The sequence below is a fragment of the Chiloscyllium plagiosum genome, chromosome 6 (assembly GCF_004010195.1).
Source record: "Chiloscyllium plagiosum isolate BGI_BamShark_2017 chromosome 6, ASM401019v2, whole genome shotgun sequence".
NCBI lineage: Eukaryota > Metazoa > Chordata > Chondrichthyes > Orectolobiformes > Hemiscylliidae > Chiloscyllium > Chiloscyllium plagiosum.
This window is the reverse complement of record NC_057715.1, coordinates 50,918,628-50,935,125: the sequence shown is the minus strand read 5'-3', so window position 1 is coordinate 50,935,125 and position 16,498 is coordinate 50,918,628. Positions and strand designations below refer to the sequence as shown.

Below are 16,498 nucleotides of genomic sequence, written 5' to 3'. Positions count from 1 at the left end.
CAAGTTTTTGTAGTTTTTTTTACAAGACTGGGTAGAACAGTTTTGTACCAGCAGGTTGTGCACCCAGATAGAATGCTTTCTTATGATGCATCTGTATAAGTTCGTGAGGACCCATATGGACATGCCACCTGGGCAAGAAGAGGCATCTGTGTGCCTTCTTGACCATGTATCTACATGGGAAGTCCAGGACAGATTGTTGATGACTCCTAGAAACTTGACTCACTCGAACCTCTCCATCTCAGCTCCATTGATGTAGATGTGGGTGTGTTGTCCTCCTTTCTCCCCAAAATCAATGATCAGTTCTTTTGTTTTGCCGACATTGCACCATTGCACCATGACACAAACACTATCTCCTCCTTATCTGCCATCTCATCATTGTTTGATATTCATCCTACCACGGTGGTGTCATCAGCAAACTTGTAGATGGCATTCATGTGGAATGTGGCCACACAGTCATGAATATACTAGGATTAAAGTAGAGAGCTGAGAACCCATCCTTGTGGGGCGCCAATGTTGAGGACTATCATGGAGGAGGTGCTGTGTCTATCTTCACTGCGCTCTGTGGCCTAGGAAGATGAGGATCCTGTTGCAGAAGGTGGAACCAAGACCTAAATCTCACAGGTTTGAGATCATCTGGAAGGAATCCTGATGTTGAAGCAGAGCTGTAGTTGATAAATAGGAACCTGATGTACGTATCCTTGTTATCCAGATGTTCCAGGGATGACTATAGGGCTAGGGAAATGGCATCTGATGTGAACCTGTTTTGCCGATAAGCAAATTGCAGTGGATCAAGGCAGGCTAGCCTCTTGAAGCACTTCATGAGTATGGAGGTCAGAGCCACCTGGGCAGTAGTCATTCAGGCACATTGCATGCGATTAGTTTGGTACTGGAATGATGGTGGTCTTCTTGAAGTGTTGTGGAAGAATCACTCAATGTCCTATAAGAGGTTTCCAGGAGACGCAGAAAATCCTTCACAAACTTAAACTTTAATCTTGCAAAATCAAAGCTGTGGGAACCAGCAAAATATCTTCCTTGACTCCCCATAAGCTCTTTGTTCTCCTCCAGTTTATACATTTGTTGGTCCCGTGCTTATCAATGTGCTGGCTTGCTTTGACTTTCAAATCATCATCTGCCACACTCGGTCCCTCCATCACACTTAACCTATCATATTACAACACAATCATCTTCAGCATTAGCTCACCTACCAGTGATTTAACTAGCCTACCACAATGCATTACCATTATCTGTTACTGGAGCCCTGTAACGTGACCCCAGGCATACATTGCGACACTAAGTTAACTGCATAACTGCCAGAATAGCTTCCATAGGAGCATGTGGGAATTTTGGCTTGTAGCAAGGAGATGTTGAAGATGTCAGCAATACCTCTGCCAGCTCATCCACACAGGGTCTAAGTGCACAGCTGGGGTCTCTGTCTGGGCCCATTACTTTCCTCGGGTTGACTCTCGGGAAGACCAATCTGACATCTGCAGCAGTGATGGAGGGAATAGGTGCATCCAGGGCTGTAAGGTTGTGTGACACTGCATTGTTGGCATTTAGCTCAATCCAAGCATAGCTAGCATTAGGTAGGAATCTATTTTTGTCCACGATCTTGTTCTGCTTCATTTTGTATCCTGTTACGTTGTGTAGGCCTCGCCACAGGTGGCGGGTGTCCATATGGTTGGTTTGGGCTAACTTAGTATGGTACTGCATCTTGGTATCTCTGATGGCTTTGTTGAAGTCATATCTGGATTTTCTGTATAGGTCTGGGTCATCCTACTTGAATGCTACATGACTGGTCTTCAGCAGGGGATGGATTTCCTGGTTCATCCAAGGGGTCCAGTTAGAGAACACCTGGATTGACTTCTTTTGGTACGCAGCTACTCTTTTAGGTCATCCGCTGAGTTCTTGAATATGGTCCAGTCCACAAATTCCAAGCAGTCCCAGAGAAGCTCTTCCACTGCCACAGACCAGCATTGTACTACTTTCTGTGAAGTGTTCTCCAGTTTCAACTTCTGCTTGTAAGTTGGGAGGAAGAACACAGCATTGTGGTCTGATTTTCCAAAGCATGGAGTGATATACATCATTGATGGTGTGTAGCAGTGGCGAAGGATGTTCAGTCTTCTAGTGGGGCAAGAGACGTGCTGCTGGTATTTTGGCAGCACCCTCTTGAGGTTGGCCTGGTTGAAGTTGCCTGCCACCATGAATAAGGCCTCAGGGAATTTTGTCTCCAGAGCGTCTGTAGTGGTGTAAATTTTATCTAAAGCATTTTGCACTATTGCATTTGGTGGTAATCGACTGCTTTCAGGATAGCAAAGGAGCACTCACATGGCAGATGGTAGGGACAGCATTTCATTGTTAGGTATTCTAGGTCCAGGGAGAAGTGGCTTGCCAGGGCTGCCACATCTGAGCACCAACATGTGTTGATTAGGAGGCATACCCGTCTGCTCTTTGTGATACACCAGGATACTGTGTGATCCATGTAATGTATAGAAAACCCCTCCTCTTGCAAGGCACACTTGGGTATAGCAGGAGTGAGCCATGTCTCCATAAAACAGAGCACATAGCAGTCTTTCAGTTCCTTCTGGAAGGTAAGATTAGATCTGAGTTCATCCATTTTGCTTTCAGTAGCTTGGATGTTTTCCATGGGTATGTGGAGAGGGAGAGCTTGAAACCACACTAAGTCTCACCTACATTGTCTTCATCAAAGCTTGATTTGCAAAAAATAGAGGAAATCATGTCAGCTTGAGGCAGGTGTCACTGCCAGATACAATTTAAAATTGGGAGTCAGCCTGATTGGGACACTCTATTTACACTGACTGCTCCTACTATCCCCAAATAAAATTGAGGCTAAGCTTTTAAACAAAAAGATAATTTCTGAAAGACAAGAATGGAGAAATAAGGGACGCGTGGGTAACAAAGGAGGTTGTGAATTTAGTCAAAAGGAAAAAATAAGCATATCTATGATTTAGGAAGTTAAAATTAGGGCCCATGAGGAATATAAAGAAAGTGGAAAAGAACTCAAGCACAGAATAAGGAGAACAAGGAAGGGCTATGAAATGACCTTGGCAAGTAGGTTTAAAGAGAATCCCAAGGCATGACACACCTACTTTAGAAACAAGAGGATAACTAGGGAGAGAGTAGGACCACTCAAGGACAAAGGAGGGAACTTGTACTTGGAGGCAAAGGATGTGAGCAAGATCCTAAATGTGTCACTATTCAGGTAGAAGGAGGACATGGTGCTTAGTGAGATTAGCATGGAGCATGTTAATATACTAGGGCATTTTAAGATCAAGAAAGAAGTGGTGTTAGATTTCTTGAAGAGCATGAAGGTGGATAAGTCCCCAGAGCCCAATGGCACCTATCCCAGGTTATTGAGAGAGGCAAAGGAGGAGATTACTGGGACCTTGACCAAGATCTTTGTATCCTTGCTAGCGTCTGGAGATGTACCAGAGCTTTCATGAGGAACTAATGTTATTCCTCTGTTCAAGAAGGGAACTAGGGATAATCCAGGAAATTATGGACCAGTGAGTTTTTCATCAGTGGTTAGAAAGCTATTGGTGAAAATTCTTAGGGATAGGATTTACATGTATTTGGATAACCATGGCCTAATTAGGGCCAGTCGGCATGGCTTTGTGCAGGGCAGGCCATGTCTTATAAACTTGATTTTTTTTTGTGGTGATTATCAATGAGGATAGAACAGTGAAAATTATCTGCAAGGATCTTAGTAAGGCTTGTGACAGGGTCCCTCAAGGTAGGCTCATCCAGAAGATTAAGATACATGGGATCCACGGACATTTAGCCATTTGGATTCAGAACTGGCTTGCCCATATAAGACAGAGGGTGCTGATGGGAGGTTGTTTTTCTGGCTGGAAGTCTGTGACTAGTGGTATAGTTATAGTTGGGAGAGTGAGAGTTGAGTCTGTTTAATAGTTACTCAGGACTTGAACCACATATTTAGTAGTTTTTTTTCTGAGTAACTATTCTACCTAATTTCATTATAATCCTCAAGTCACCAATTTAAATGGAGACTACACTGGGATCTCTGCAATTTGCGATAAATATAAATGACTTGGATGAAAAGGCATGCTTGCCTTTATTGGTCAGGGCACTGTGAGGACAAGAGTCAGGATGTAACGTTGTAGCTTTCATAAGATTTTGGTTAGGCTGCACTTTGATTCTAGTTGCCACATTACTGCAAGGACGTGGAAGGTTTGGAGAGGGTGCAGATGAGGTTTACCAAGATGCTGTCTGGATTAGAGGGTATGAGTTATAAGGAAAGGCTAGAAAAACTAGGATTGTTTTCTCTGGAGGGGTGGAGGCTGAGGGGAGACTTGATACAAGTCTATAAAATTATGAGATGCATAGACAGGGTTGATGGTCAGAATATTTTTCCCAGAGTTGAAATGTTTATTACTAGGGGGCATGCATTTAAAGTGAGGGCCAAGAGGGGATTTCAAAAGAAGTGTGAGGGGTAAGTTTTTACACAGCATGGTCGGTGTCTGGAACACGGTCCCATGAGTGGTGTTGGAGGCAGATACAAAAGGGGTGTTTTAAGGGGCTTTCAGATAAATGCACAAATGTACAATGAGTGGAGGGATATGGACCAAGGACAGACAGAAGGGCTTAATTTAGTTTGGCATCATGTTCTGCGGAACATCATGTGCCTAAGGGACTATTCCTGTGCTGTACTGTTCTACGTTCTATGTTGCTCTGTTCTAACATGAGAGACATTTTATTTATTGGCCTGACTTTTCCCCTGCCATACCGTCATTCTGTAGTTTGACCATGTATATCTCCTAACTATGCCACCTGCATAGTTAGAAGATATACATGGTCAAACTACAGATTCCCCATCATAGTACACTCTGAAAGAATTGCCTGGCAGTGATATTACTGCTGGGTAATTCCTCTATGCCTGGAACCTTCCAAAAGTCTCCATTTAAATTGGTGACTTTGGAGGATTACAATGAAATTAGGTAAAATAGTTATTCCGAAAAAAAAAGACAACTAAATATTTTTTCTAACTCCTGAGTAATTATTAAACACTCAACTCTCTCACTCCCAACTACAACTTTCCCACACGACATACATCCTCAGATTCTGATCCAACACATCCATGAACCAATGGCCCATCCCCTTGACTGGACCCAACCTGATCTCCTCCCATTCCCTATTGGACCCAACCTCTTCTCCACAACCTCCACGCAAAAGCTCTGCATGCTCTCTGTACTGCTTACTCATTTGCTTTGGACACCTCCCTTTCTAGTTCAAAAGTAACAGATGTGCCAATCATTTTCAGCTCCCTAATACTTACCTGTCTCTCATTTTAAGAGGAAAGCAACACCCAATCAACTAGTAAGACTTGGGACAAATGGTAGGTTGCCCAACATTAAACTATGACTCTATGCTCACTTGGAAATGGTCTGAATCTGATCATCCTCAGTGACTGACAATATCCAAACCCTTGGCCTGCAGCCCTTGAATTTCATTTAACTCACTTGTGAGGCATGGGTATTTCTGACTGGCTGGCATCTATTGTCTGTCCTTGGTTGCCTTGAGAAGGTGGTAGTGAACTGACATCTTGAATCACTACAGTCTATTTGCTGTAGGCATGCCTGTTGTTGTGCTGGGACTTCCTGAGCAAAGGCAATACCCTTGACCTGATCTGCTGACAACATTCCTTTTTGTCTGTGCTGAATGGCTGATGGGGCAAGGCAAGACAGGGATACTGTGAGCATTCAGGTAGAGTCAAAGTGAATGAGTAATGTGACAGTGAGCAAGCACCTAATGATGCAGGCTGGTCCAGTCCCTGAGTTGGATGTCTGCCCTTGAGTGTGCTGTCTTGTTGCTGCAGCATTGCAATGATAGTGTAGCACTGAAGTACAAAGCATCCTGTAAATTAACCAAAGATATGCAATGAGGGTTGTTAAAGGTTGTCATGTATTGAATGCCACTGTATGTGGATTGGGGGTGCATGGAGTGTACCCTACGATGTTGCCCAATGTGCCACGAGGGGTCATTTGGTGCAAGGGCTGAGCTGAACCTGCTTTCCATGTTGGGTGATTTCAATATCCAGCTTGTTGGTTGAGCTTGGTAAGTGAGAAAGCTGAATATTACTGAAGCAAATTGGGCTGTCAACAAAGTATTTAATATGCAATAATGGCCCTTAGTTGGCAATTTGTCGCTTCTGTGTGAAAAATTGCTGTGCCACTTGTCAAAAACATAAAAGATGGAGTGAAATGATCCCAATGTCCTGATAAGCGTTGCCTGTGTCTGCCACAAATCTCACCATAGCCGACATCACTTATACCTCTATGTGATTCCACCCATGGATATACATGCTCAAACTAGTTGAGGATAATTCAGAAACATTATCAGGTGATACTTTACACAGAGCATGATACAGAAAAGGTTTATTTAGACTACTGCTTTAAAATAAACATTGGTTGTAGAACATGGATATGCAAATTCACATTAATTAAGGATAACTTAGAATAATGTCCTAAGGACAGACCTCGGATGATCCAAATGGGGTTGGATTTCCGTGGAATAATGTGGGTGAAATCGCTAAAAATCGTTTAAGAAACACAAAGTCACAGCAAAGGAGGGACATAGTGCTGTATGGCCTCCTTCTATACTGCAGCAGTAACAAACTTATCAGTAATGCTAAAGCCCATTAACACAAAAGACAGGATGAGCACAAGATTTACTGAGTGTCATGAAACTCAGAATAGTAGTGAATGTTTGCTTTTCAGAAAGGTGGAAGGTATATAGTGAAATTTCCCAGGGGACCATCTAATGACAATTACTTTTCTTGATGTATATACTGACCTAGACTTTATGTGCAAGGATCATCTTCAAAATCTACAGATGGCTTAAAAATGAGAATTATTGTCAACTGCAAGGAACTTAGTATAATACCACAAGTGGATGTACATTTGTGGAATGTTGAAGTGATGACAGATGAAATTTAATGCTGAGAAATGTGAAATGAGACATTATACTGAATAAGAAATAAATTATGCAATTTCACAGGAAGTGCAAGAGTACAGGGACCTCAAAATCTACTCAGGCAAATGATTTAAAGTGTCAGGACGAGTTGAGAAACATTGAGAAAGGTATACGGGAGAGTGAGTTTGTAAATGGGTATATAGTACAAAAATAACAAAGTTATGCTGACCTTAAATAATAGAATGGCCTCAATTATTTCCAATCCTGGGCACCATACATTTGGAAGGATATGAAGTATTAGAACTGCTGGACTTCATAAGAATATCATGTGTTAAACTGCCTCCATTAGTCTGAGGTAAAATTTAATTGTTAGCACCTCCTGCTAACCCTGCCAGAGATAAATGCATGTGACCTACTTGAGACAGAAACTCATTGAAAGTAAGGTACAAGTTTTTAGACTATGATGGAGGATGAGTCGGCTGATCTTGCTATGCCCAAATTTTCAAGCCAGAAATCTGTCAGGCTCAGCTCCAGTCAGTCCAGAACAAGGAGGGAAGACCCATCAGTTACATGGATTAGGGCAGATGGAATCGGGCACCCTTTAGGCACTTAATTGGCCACTATCAGGCCTTCAACACAGTTGAGATCCCATGTGGCAGAAATCACCTAACAAGAATTGTAGACTACTCTAGTGTCAATGGCTGCTTGTGGTACTTCACCCATACAATTCCCAGGATCACAGAGAAAGCCCAGGCAATGGTTGTTGGAAGTGGGATAAGAATCCTAAGGTGGGAAAATCACATGGTGAGGGGATCAAGCAAGGGCAGGTGCATGGTTTTCAGCTGCCAAGCCTCTGCCTGACACCAGGTCTGTCAATCTGGCAGAGTGTTTGATTGTAAGATCGAGCAACTGCCTCACATACAGAAGGCTGTTGGTGAATGTAAGTTTTTTCTGGTTTTTAAAGGACATTGGAGACATGTTTAATCAATGAGCTGCTGCTAATTTTGTGTTGGATTCAGGGAGAGTGGGTATGAACTTAACTATTAATGTGTCTAATTGACATCTTACCACCACTCCTGACGGTTGAGTGTAAACAAATTGTTCTGGGGTCTGTAATCTTGTGTAGGTCAGACCAGGTAATGATTATAGATTCCATTCCGTTTTGTGCATTTAAATTGGGTACCAGATGGGCTTTTATGATAAATGCTTCTTGGACTTTTTAAAAATTATATATAGTCCAAGAGTCCGAATGAAAATGCACAGGATAAGAGTGGGATGATCCCTTCATTCTGAGCAAGACCTTTTGATGGTTTAATAGGCTGATGCACTGACTTTCATGTTACTAGCCAAAGTTTCAGTTTCATTGTCCTGTCTGCTTTAGCATAGTCGGTGTTAGGAAACCTCAATACTCTTGTTATGAAGGAATAAATCAACTTTATACTTGGAACATTTTATTCACTTAAATGTACCATGTAAAAACAACTTGATCATCTACTGTTCAGTGATTTTTGAAAGTAATTAGATTAGATTAGATTACAGTGTGGAAACAGGCCCTTCGGCCCAACAAGTCCACACCTCCCCGCCGAAGCGCAACCCACCCATACCCCTACATTTACCCCTTACCTAACACTACAGGCAATTTAGCATGGCCAATTCACCTGACCTGCACATCTTTGGATTGTGGGAGGAAACCGGAGCACCCGGAGGAAACCCACGCAGACACGGGGAGAATGTGCAAACTCCACACAGTCAGTCACCTGAGGCGGGTATTGAACCCGGGTCTCTGGCGCTGTGAGGCAGCAGTGCTAACCACTGTGCCACTGTGCCGCCCTATCTTTTATCAATGTCAGATGAACAAAAGATCAGCCTCACTAACTCACTGAAATTACATGTAATGAATGCTGCTTTGTGAGATACAAGATGGCAGCTAGCAGTAGAATCATATCTTTTTTAGGAGAGTTGGGAATTTTTAAAAGCTTTAATAAGGCCTGTATTGATATGAGATGATGTATGTGTTCTCGGGAAATGAAATTGTATAATTGGATTTGATCAGTGAGAAATTTAATGAATTTATGTCCACTTCTATTTTGAAAATTTTAGGCAAGTTAAGAAACTTCGCCAAGAAAATGAACAACAAATGTATGCAATGAAAATCAAACTAGATGAAACTATCCATCATTACGAGGGAAAAATTAGGAACCTTCAGAAGGACTACCGCATTCAAAACAGCTTTCGAAATTCTGTACCTGGATTTGCAGGCAACAAAAGCAGAGAGTTTTCACCAGAAAGGAAGCCAAATCCTACAAAACTACTGACAGCTAACAGCATCTCTTCTTGGCATAGCAATGATAGTGCAAGTGAGCCATTTCCAGGTGTAAATATTCCTGCTATTTCTCCAACCTACGTTCATCCTGAGGAGAGTTTCCTGCCTCTGGTGAGTGTTTATAATTTTAAGAACTTGTATATTAATCTTACAAACTCAGCAAGAAGGCATGTGGCACTTTGATTACCTTCTTGGTACATCTTCTCTTCAAGGTGTCAGGGAGGTGCCATTGTGCACTGACAGCTGGGAGGAGACCAGCACAGATTCATTTGATGGCAACAAGTTCACCTCCAGGTTGAAAAGTTCAAATAACATTACCAAAGTGAGAGAACAGCATTGAATAAATGTGCATTATCACAGATACTACTTGCTGGATGAAACACTATTATGTGTTTGCTCAGGTGGATCCCATAATTATTCAAGTAATAACAGTTATCTTAGAGGGTCTCTGTGGTGCAGAGGTAGTGTGCCTACCTCTGGACTGAGAGGTCTCAGTTTAAGTCTCACCTACTCCTAATGTGTTGATAACATCTGTGAACAGGTTGATTATGAAAATAGGTAGAAGAGTTATCTTGGGGAACCTTTTGTGGTATGATGGTAGTGTCCCTAAAACCTGGATGGAGAGACTGGGGTTCAAGTTCCAACTGCTCCAGAGATATATAACAATATCGCTGAACAGGTTGATTAGAAAAATAGGTTAAATAAAAACAAGAATTAAAAAAATAGAAGTGGTGTCTTGGGGTGGCATCCAGGTTGGTTAGTAAAATAGGTTAAATAACAGATTTTTTTAAAAATGGTTGACAAATTATCTTGGTATCTTGACTAAACATTATTCGTTAAACTACAAAGCGAAAGAGAGCTTGATTGGTTGTTAATCTTATTTGTTGTATATTCAAACTTACAAAGATTTACTGCTGTATTCAAACATTGATTTGACTTCACATATATTGGCTGTGAAACTCTTTGGGAGAAGAAAAGCACTGTTTATATAAAGTTAAAAATCACAACACACCCAGGTTATAGTCAATAGGTTTATTTGGAAGCACTAGCTTTCGGAGCGCTTCTCCTTCTTCAGGTGGTTGTGGAGTATAAGATGGTAAGACACAGAATTACAGTAGTACAATTGTGTACTCCACAACCACCTGATGAAGGAGCAGTACTCCAAAAGCTAGTGCTTCCAATTAACTCTGTTGGACTATAACCTGGTGTGGTGTGCTTTTTAACTTTGTACACCCTAGTCCAACACCGGCATCTCCGAATCATGACTGTCTATATACAAGTACTATTTATATACATGTATGAATAAGAAAGGTTTGGAGGGGTGTGGGTCAAGCAGAGGCAAGAAGGACTAGTTTAATTTGGGATTATGGTCGGCATGGACTGGTTGGACCAAAGGGTCTGTTTCTGTGCATATTGACTCTCTAAGTCAATCTTTCTTACACAAAATCCAACATTGAATAGTACACTCAGAGTAGGGTGACCATTTCATCCTGAGCAAGCTCCCTTGATGTCTTCCTTGATGGGTGGACCATTTCTTGTGACACTGAGCTGTCATAGTCATAAGTATAAGTCCATAACATGAGGGACAGGAAATTAAGTGGTTCTTTTGCCAATCTATGTGACCTTGACTGTTGATTCAGCTGCACCTGCATATACTCTGTGAAAGGGCAGTAGAAGGTGCAATAGTAACCACCAAAGGGGAATTAAATAAATGCTTGTAAAGGAAAAATATATGGAGAATTATGAGAAAGGAGCAAAGGACTAATTTAAATATTTTTTGAAGAGCCTGCACAGGCATATTGGGCTGAACTGACTTCCTTCTGTGTTGTATTCTTCTGTGATTCTAAGTATTAAGGAAGATATTCATTCTGAAACAATGTTAATTTTGAAAACTTGGGTATCTGTAAAAACATGTATATTATATATTTCACAATCTCAAAGAATTCAAGCACAAAAGTAAGATTTAGCCCCAGTGAGAATTGTACACAAACTTAGTAATTTAAAAACTAATAATCATTCATAAAAGTCAATAGATGTAAAGAACAGCCTTTACTTTTACCTATTACCACTAAACGTTGAACATTGTTATTACAAAATAAGGGTGTTCAGTTGACTTAAAAGATTATAATTACTTGATAATAATCACTGGTGATGTGATGTGTGGACTCCATTCACCAAATCAATGGTTAATTTGGGTTTGGTGGGGGAGGCTGTTTATTCCATTACCCATACTCAAGAGGTGTAGGGCTGCAATTCTTAGGTGTTCATCAAATAGAGTGTGGAATCAATACTCATTATAGATTTCTGTTCAGCACAAAATGTAAATCACAGGAGCTTTCTACAACTGGAATAAAATGAGTTATGAAACTAGAATTGGCTAAAGCGGAGTGGGAAAATGGGTTAAGTGATAAGGGAACTAGAATCAATGGCAGACATCTCAAGAGCAATGTATTCCATTGAAAAATAAAGACTGTCCAAAAAGTGGTTAGCGGTGCACAATATAAATGGTACTAAGTTGAAAGAAAAAACCTATGTTGTTATAAAGGTTCGAGGTAACTCAATTGTTTGGGAAAATTTAAATAAAAGAGCAAAGGACAACTTTAAAAAGGGAGAAATTGGAATATATGAAAACTAGCAAGAAACATAATTATGAGACAGTAAATGCTTCCATCGTATATAAGCAGTAAGGGAACTCAAAACAAAAAGGTCCTTTTAGAGAGGGTGAGTTTAGGGAATTAATGATGGGAAACAAGAAAACTGCAGAGAATTTGAGAATGTATATCAGTCTTCAATATAGAAGTCACAGAAGGTATCTCTCTTATAGAAACCTGGGGCAATAGGGAACAACTTAAAATAGACATTTACAAGAAAAAAATCTCTCATGTCTGCTGAACTCAATGGTCTGCATTTTGAGGTCTTAAAGGAAGTAGTTACAGAGATAACAGTTGCAATGATGGCAATCTTTTCAAAATTCACTAGATTCTGGAAAGGTCCCTGGAATTGGAAAATCACAAATTTAACTCCTCTATTCAAGAAATTAGAGCCACAGAAAGCAGAAAACCATAGGCCAGTTAATCTACCATCTGCTGCTGGGAAAATGCTTGAATCCATCATTAAGAATGTAGTAGGAGAATGCAGAGGAACCTTGATTATCCGAATATCAATTATCAGAATTTCGGATATCCGAAGAAGATCTCAAGGTGCCGATAGAAACATTATATCAAAGTGATGTTTTCAACACCGATCACGTCTTAAAGGTAAAAACAATGACTGCAGATGCTGGAAACCAAATTCTGGATTAGTGGTGCTGGAAGAGCACAGCAGTTCAGGCAGTATCCAAGGAGCTTCGAAATTTGCCCGAAACGTCGATTTCGAAGCTCCTTGGATGCTGCCTGAACTGCTGTGCTCTTCCAGCACCACTAATCCAGAACCGATCACGTCTTGTTTACAAAGATTAAAATTGATCTCAGCTTACTGAAATGCTGCCAAGAACAGTCCTGGACATCAATGGGAGCAGACACCGTCTCCAAATGACTGATATCTCTCTCTCTCTTTTTCTCTCTCTCTCTGACTGTCTGCTTCTCTGTCTGTGTCTCTCTCTTTTTGTCTGTGTCTCTCTCGCTCTTTGTCTTTCTCTCTCTCTCTCTCTGTCTCTCTCTCTTTCTCTGTCTCTCTCTCTGTCTCTGTGTCTCTCTCTCTCTATGTCTCTCTCTCGCTGTCTGTGCGTGTGTGTGTGTGTGTCTCTCTCTCGCTCAGTCTCTCTCTTTCTCTCTCAGTCTTGCTCTCTATCCCTGTCTCTCTGTCTGTCTCTGTGTCTTTCCCCACACTTTCCCTGAGTACTACACAGGGGTGTACCCTCAACCCCCCTTCCCCGGATAATCTCTCCAACATTGTCCTGTACAGGGGGGGCTCACACGCTTTGTGCTGCTGCCTAGTCTCCTGAACAGGGAGCGAACTTAGCAAGTGCTTGTTGTGTCAATCCCACTGAAGTGACTGGGGGGGGAGACTACAGCTATGCTGCAGGTCCCTTACACACAAGTGTGTGTCTGCACAGAAACAAAGGAGAAAGTGGGGACTGCAGATGCTGGCGATCAGAGTTGAGAGTGTGGTGCTGGAAAAGCATAACAGTAATAACAGTATCCGAGAAGCAGGAGTTTTGACGTTTTTGGCACAAGCCCTTCACCAGACATTCCTGATGAAGGGTTTGTGCCCAAGACATTGATTCTCCTGCTCTTCTGCTTTTCCAGCACCACACTCTCAACTGTTCATAAATATAGACAGAGAGAGGGAGCAAGGGAGGCAAAGCGAGGAAAAAGGAAACTTCAGAAAACTCCGAACCCTAGAGGAGAGCCATTGAATCAATTAACCAAATAATCAATTATACGAATGAAATACTGCCTGCCCATCTCATTCAGATAATTGGGGTTCCTCAGTGTTTCATGAATCATAAAACTAAATGATGAGTTTTAGTCATCAAAGTCAACATAGTATTGTGAAGGGAAATAATGTTTGACAAATTTATTAGGTGGCTTTAATGATGCAAGAAGCAGAGTGGATAAAGGTGAACCAGCAGATGTAGTGAATTTGGATTTCCAAAAAGCATTCCTTCAGGTGCTACTTTACAGGTTACTGCAGAAGTAAGAGTTCTTGGTGCCATGACAACATATTAACATGGGCAAAGGATTGATTAAATAAGAGGAAACAAGGATTCATGATAAATGAGCCATTTTTAACATGGCTAACTAACCAATAGAGTGTCACAAAAATCAGTGCTGGGGTCTCAACAGCTTAGTGATTTCAATAAAGAGGCGGGCTGTATTGTAGCCAAATTTGCAAATGATGCCGGGATAATGGGAATGCAAGTTCTAAGGAGGATATAAAGAATCTGCAAAGGGATAGAGACAGACTAAGTAATTGGACAAAAAATTGCTAGATGCTGTATAATGTGAAAAAATATGAGGCGGTTCACTTTGGCAGGAAAAATAGAGGAGGAGAATATGATTTAAAAGCTGTGGCTGGAGCACTCTTTGGCAAAGACTGCCAAGTCGATAATCCATCATGGCCTCCTCCAGCAATCCCCAGCATCACAGATGCCAATCTTCAACCAATCTGATTCCCTCCAAGTAACATCAGAAACAGATGGAAGCACTGGATACTGCAAAAGCCATGGACTCTGACAACATTTTGCCCCTAGCCAAGTTGTTCTAGTACAGTCATAATGCTGGCATCTGTTTGGCATTGTGGAAAATTCTAGATTAGAGTAGTGCTGGAAAAGCACAGCAGTTCAGGCAGCAATCGAGGAGCAGGAAAATTGACGTTTCAGGCAAAAGCTCTTCATCAGGAATAGAGGCAGAGTGCCGCAGGGTGGAGAGATAAATGAGAGGAGGGTGGGGTCGGGAGAAAGTAGCATAGAGTACAATAGGTGAATGGGGGTGGGGATGGAGGTGATAAGTCAGGGAGGAGGGTAGGGGAAGGTAGCAAAGAGTACAATGGGTGAATGGGGGAGGGGATGAAGGTGATAGGTCAGAGAGGGGAGCAGCGGTGAAGGAGGCCCAGGACCTGCATGTCCTCAGCTGAGTGGGAGGGGGAGTTGAAATGTTGGGCCACAGGACGGTGTGGTTGATTGGTGCGGGTGTCCCAGAGATGTTCCCTAAAGCGCTCTGCTAGGTGGCGTCCAGTCTCTCCATTGTAGAGGACACCACATCGGGAACAATGGATACAATAAATAACATTGGTGGATGTGCAGGTAAAACTTTGGATGAGGACGGCTCCTTTGGGGTCTTACATGGAGGTGAGGGAGGAGGTGTGGGCACAGGTTTTGCAATTCCTGCAGTGGCAGGGGAAGGTGCCAGGACAGAAGGGTGGGTTGTTGGGGGGCATGGACTGACCAGGTAGTCACAGAGGGAATGGTCTTTGCGGAAGGCGGAAAGGGGTAGGGAGGGAAATATGTCCCTGGTGGTGGGGTCCATTTGGAGGTGGTGGAAATGTCGTCGGATGATTTGGTTTATGCGAAGGTTGATGAGGTGGAAGGTGAGCACCAGGGGGGTTCTGTCCTTGTTACAGTTGGAGGGGTGGGGTCAGAGGGCGGAGGTGTGGGATGTGGACGTGGGAAGGGAAGTTGCGGTCTCTAAAGAAGGAAGCCATCTGGTGTGTTCTGTGGTGGAACTGGTCCTCCTTGAAGCAGATACGGCGTAGGCGAAGGAATTGGGAGTATGGGATGGCATTTTTGCAGGAGGTAGGGTGGGAAGAGGTATAATCCAGGTAGCTGTGGGAGTCGGTGGGTTTGTAAAAAATGTCAGTATCAAGTCGGTCGTCATTAATGGAGATGGAGAGGTCCAGAAAGGGGAGGAAGGTGTCAGAGATGGTCCAGGTAAATTTAAGGTCAGGATGGAATGTGTTGGTTAAGTTAATGAATTGCTCAACCTCCTCACGGGAGCACGAGGTGGCGCTGATGCAATCATCAAAGTAGCGGAGGAAGAGGTGGGGAGTGGTGCCGGTGTAACTACGGAAGATGGACTGTTCTACGTAGCCAACAAAGAGACAGGCATAGCTGGGGCCCATATGGGTGCCCATGGCTACACCTTTGGTCTGGAGGAAGTGGGAGGATTCGAAGAAGAAATTGTTGAGGGTGAGGACCAGTTCAGCCAAACAAATGAGAGTGTTGGTGGAAGGGTACTGTTGGGACGTCGGGAGAGGAAGAAATGGAGGGCTTGGAGGCGCTGGTGTAGAGGGATTGGATATCCATGGTGAAGATGAGGTATTGGAGGCTGGGAAACGGAAGTCTTGAAGGAGGTAGAGGGCATGGGTGGTATCTCAAACGTATGTGGGGAGTTCCTGGACTAGGAGGGATAGGACAGTGTTGAGGTAGGTAGAGATGTGTTCAGTTGGGCAGGAGCATGCTAAGACAATGGATCTGCCAGGGTGGTCAGGCTTGTGGATCTTGGGAAGAAGGCAGAACCAGGCAGTGCGGGGTTCCTGCACTATGAGGTTGGAAGCTGTGGGTGGGAGGTCTCCTGAGGTGATGAGGTTCTGTATAGGCGGTTTTGTGGGAACGAGAGAGACTCACGTTTGGTATGTTGCCTCCCAGGTGCAAGGGTACTCTGTGTGGAGTTTGCACATTCTCCCCGTGTCTGCGTGGGTTTCCTCCGGGTGCTCCGGTTTTCTCCCACAGTCCAAAGATGTACAGATAAGGTGAATTGGCCGTAGTGTTAGGTAAGGGGTAAA

At 42.8% G+C, this 16,498-nt stretch overlaps 1 protein-coding gene across 1 annotated transcript in view; it reads left to right on the top strand.

Moving 5' to 3' along the window:
* LOC122551047 (centrosomal protein of 63 kDa-like) overlaps positions 1-16,498 on the top strand; it is a 55,399-nt gene that overhangs the window by 31,638 nt on the left and 7,263 nt on the right. The window contains exon 6 of the mRNA XM_043692690.1: positions 9,052-9,385. Within this exon, the coding sequence (XP_043548625.1) occupies positions 9,052-9,385 (334 nt within the window). The remainder of the gene's footprint in view (positions 1-9,051; positions 9,386-16,498) is intronic.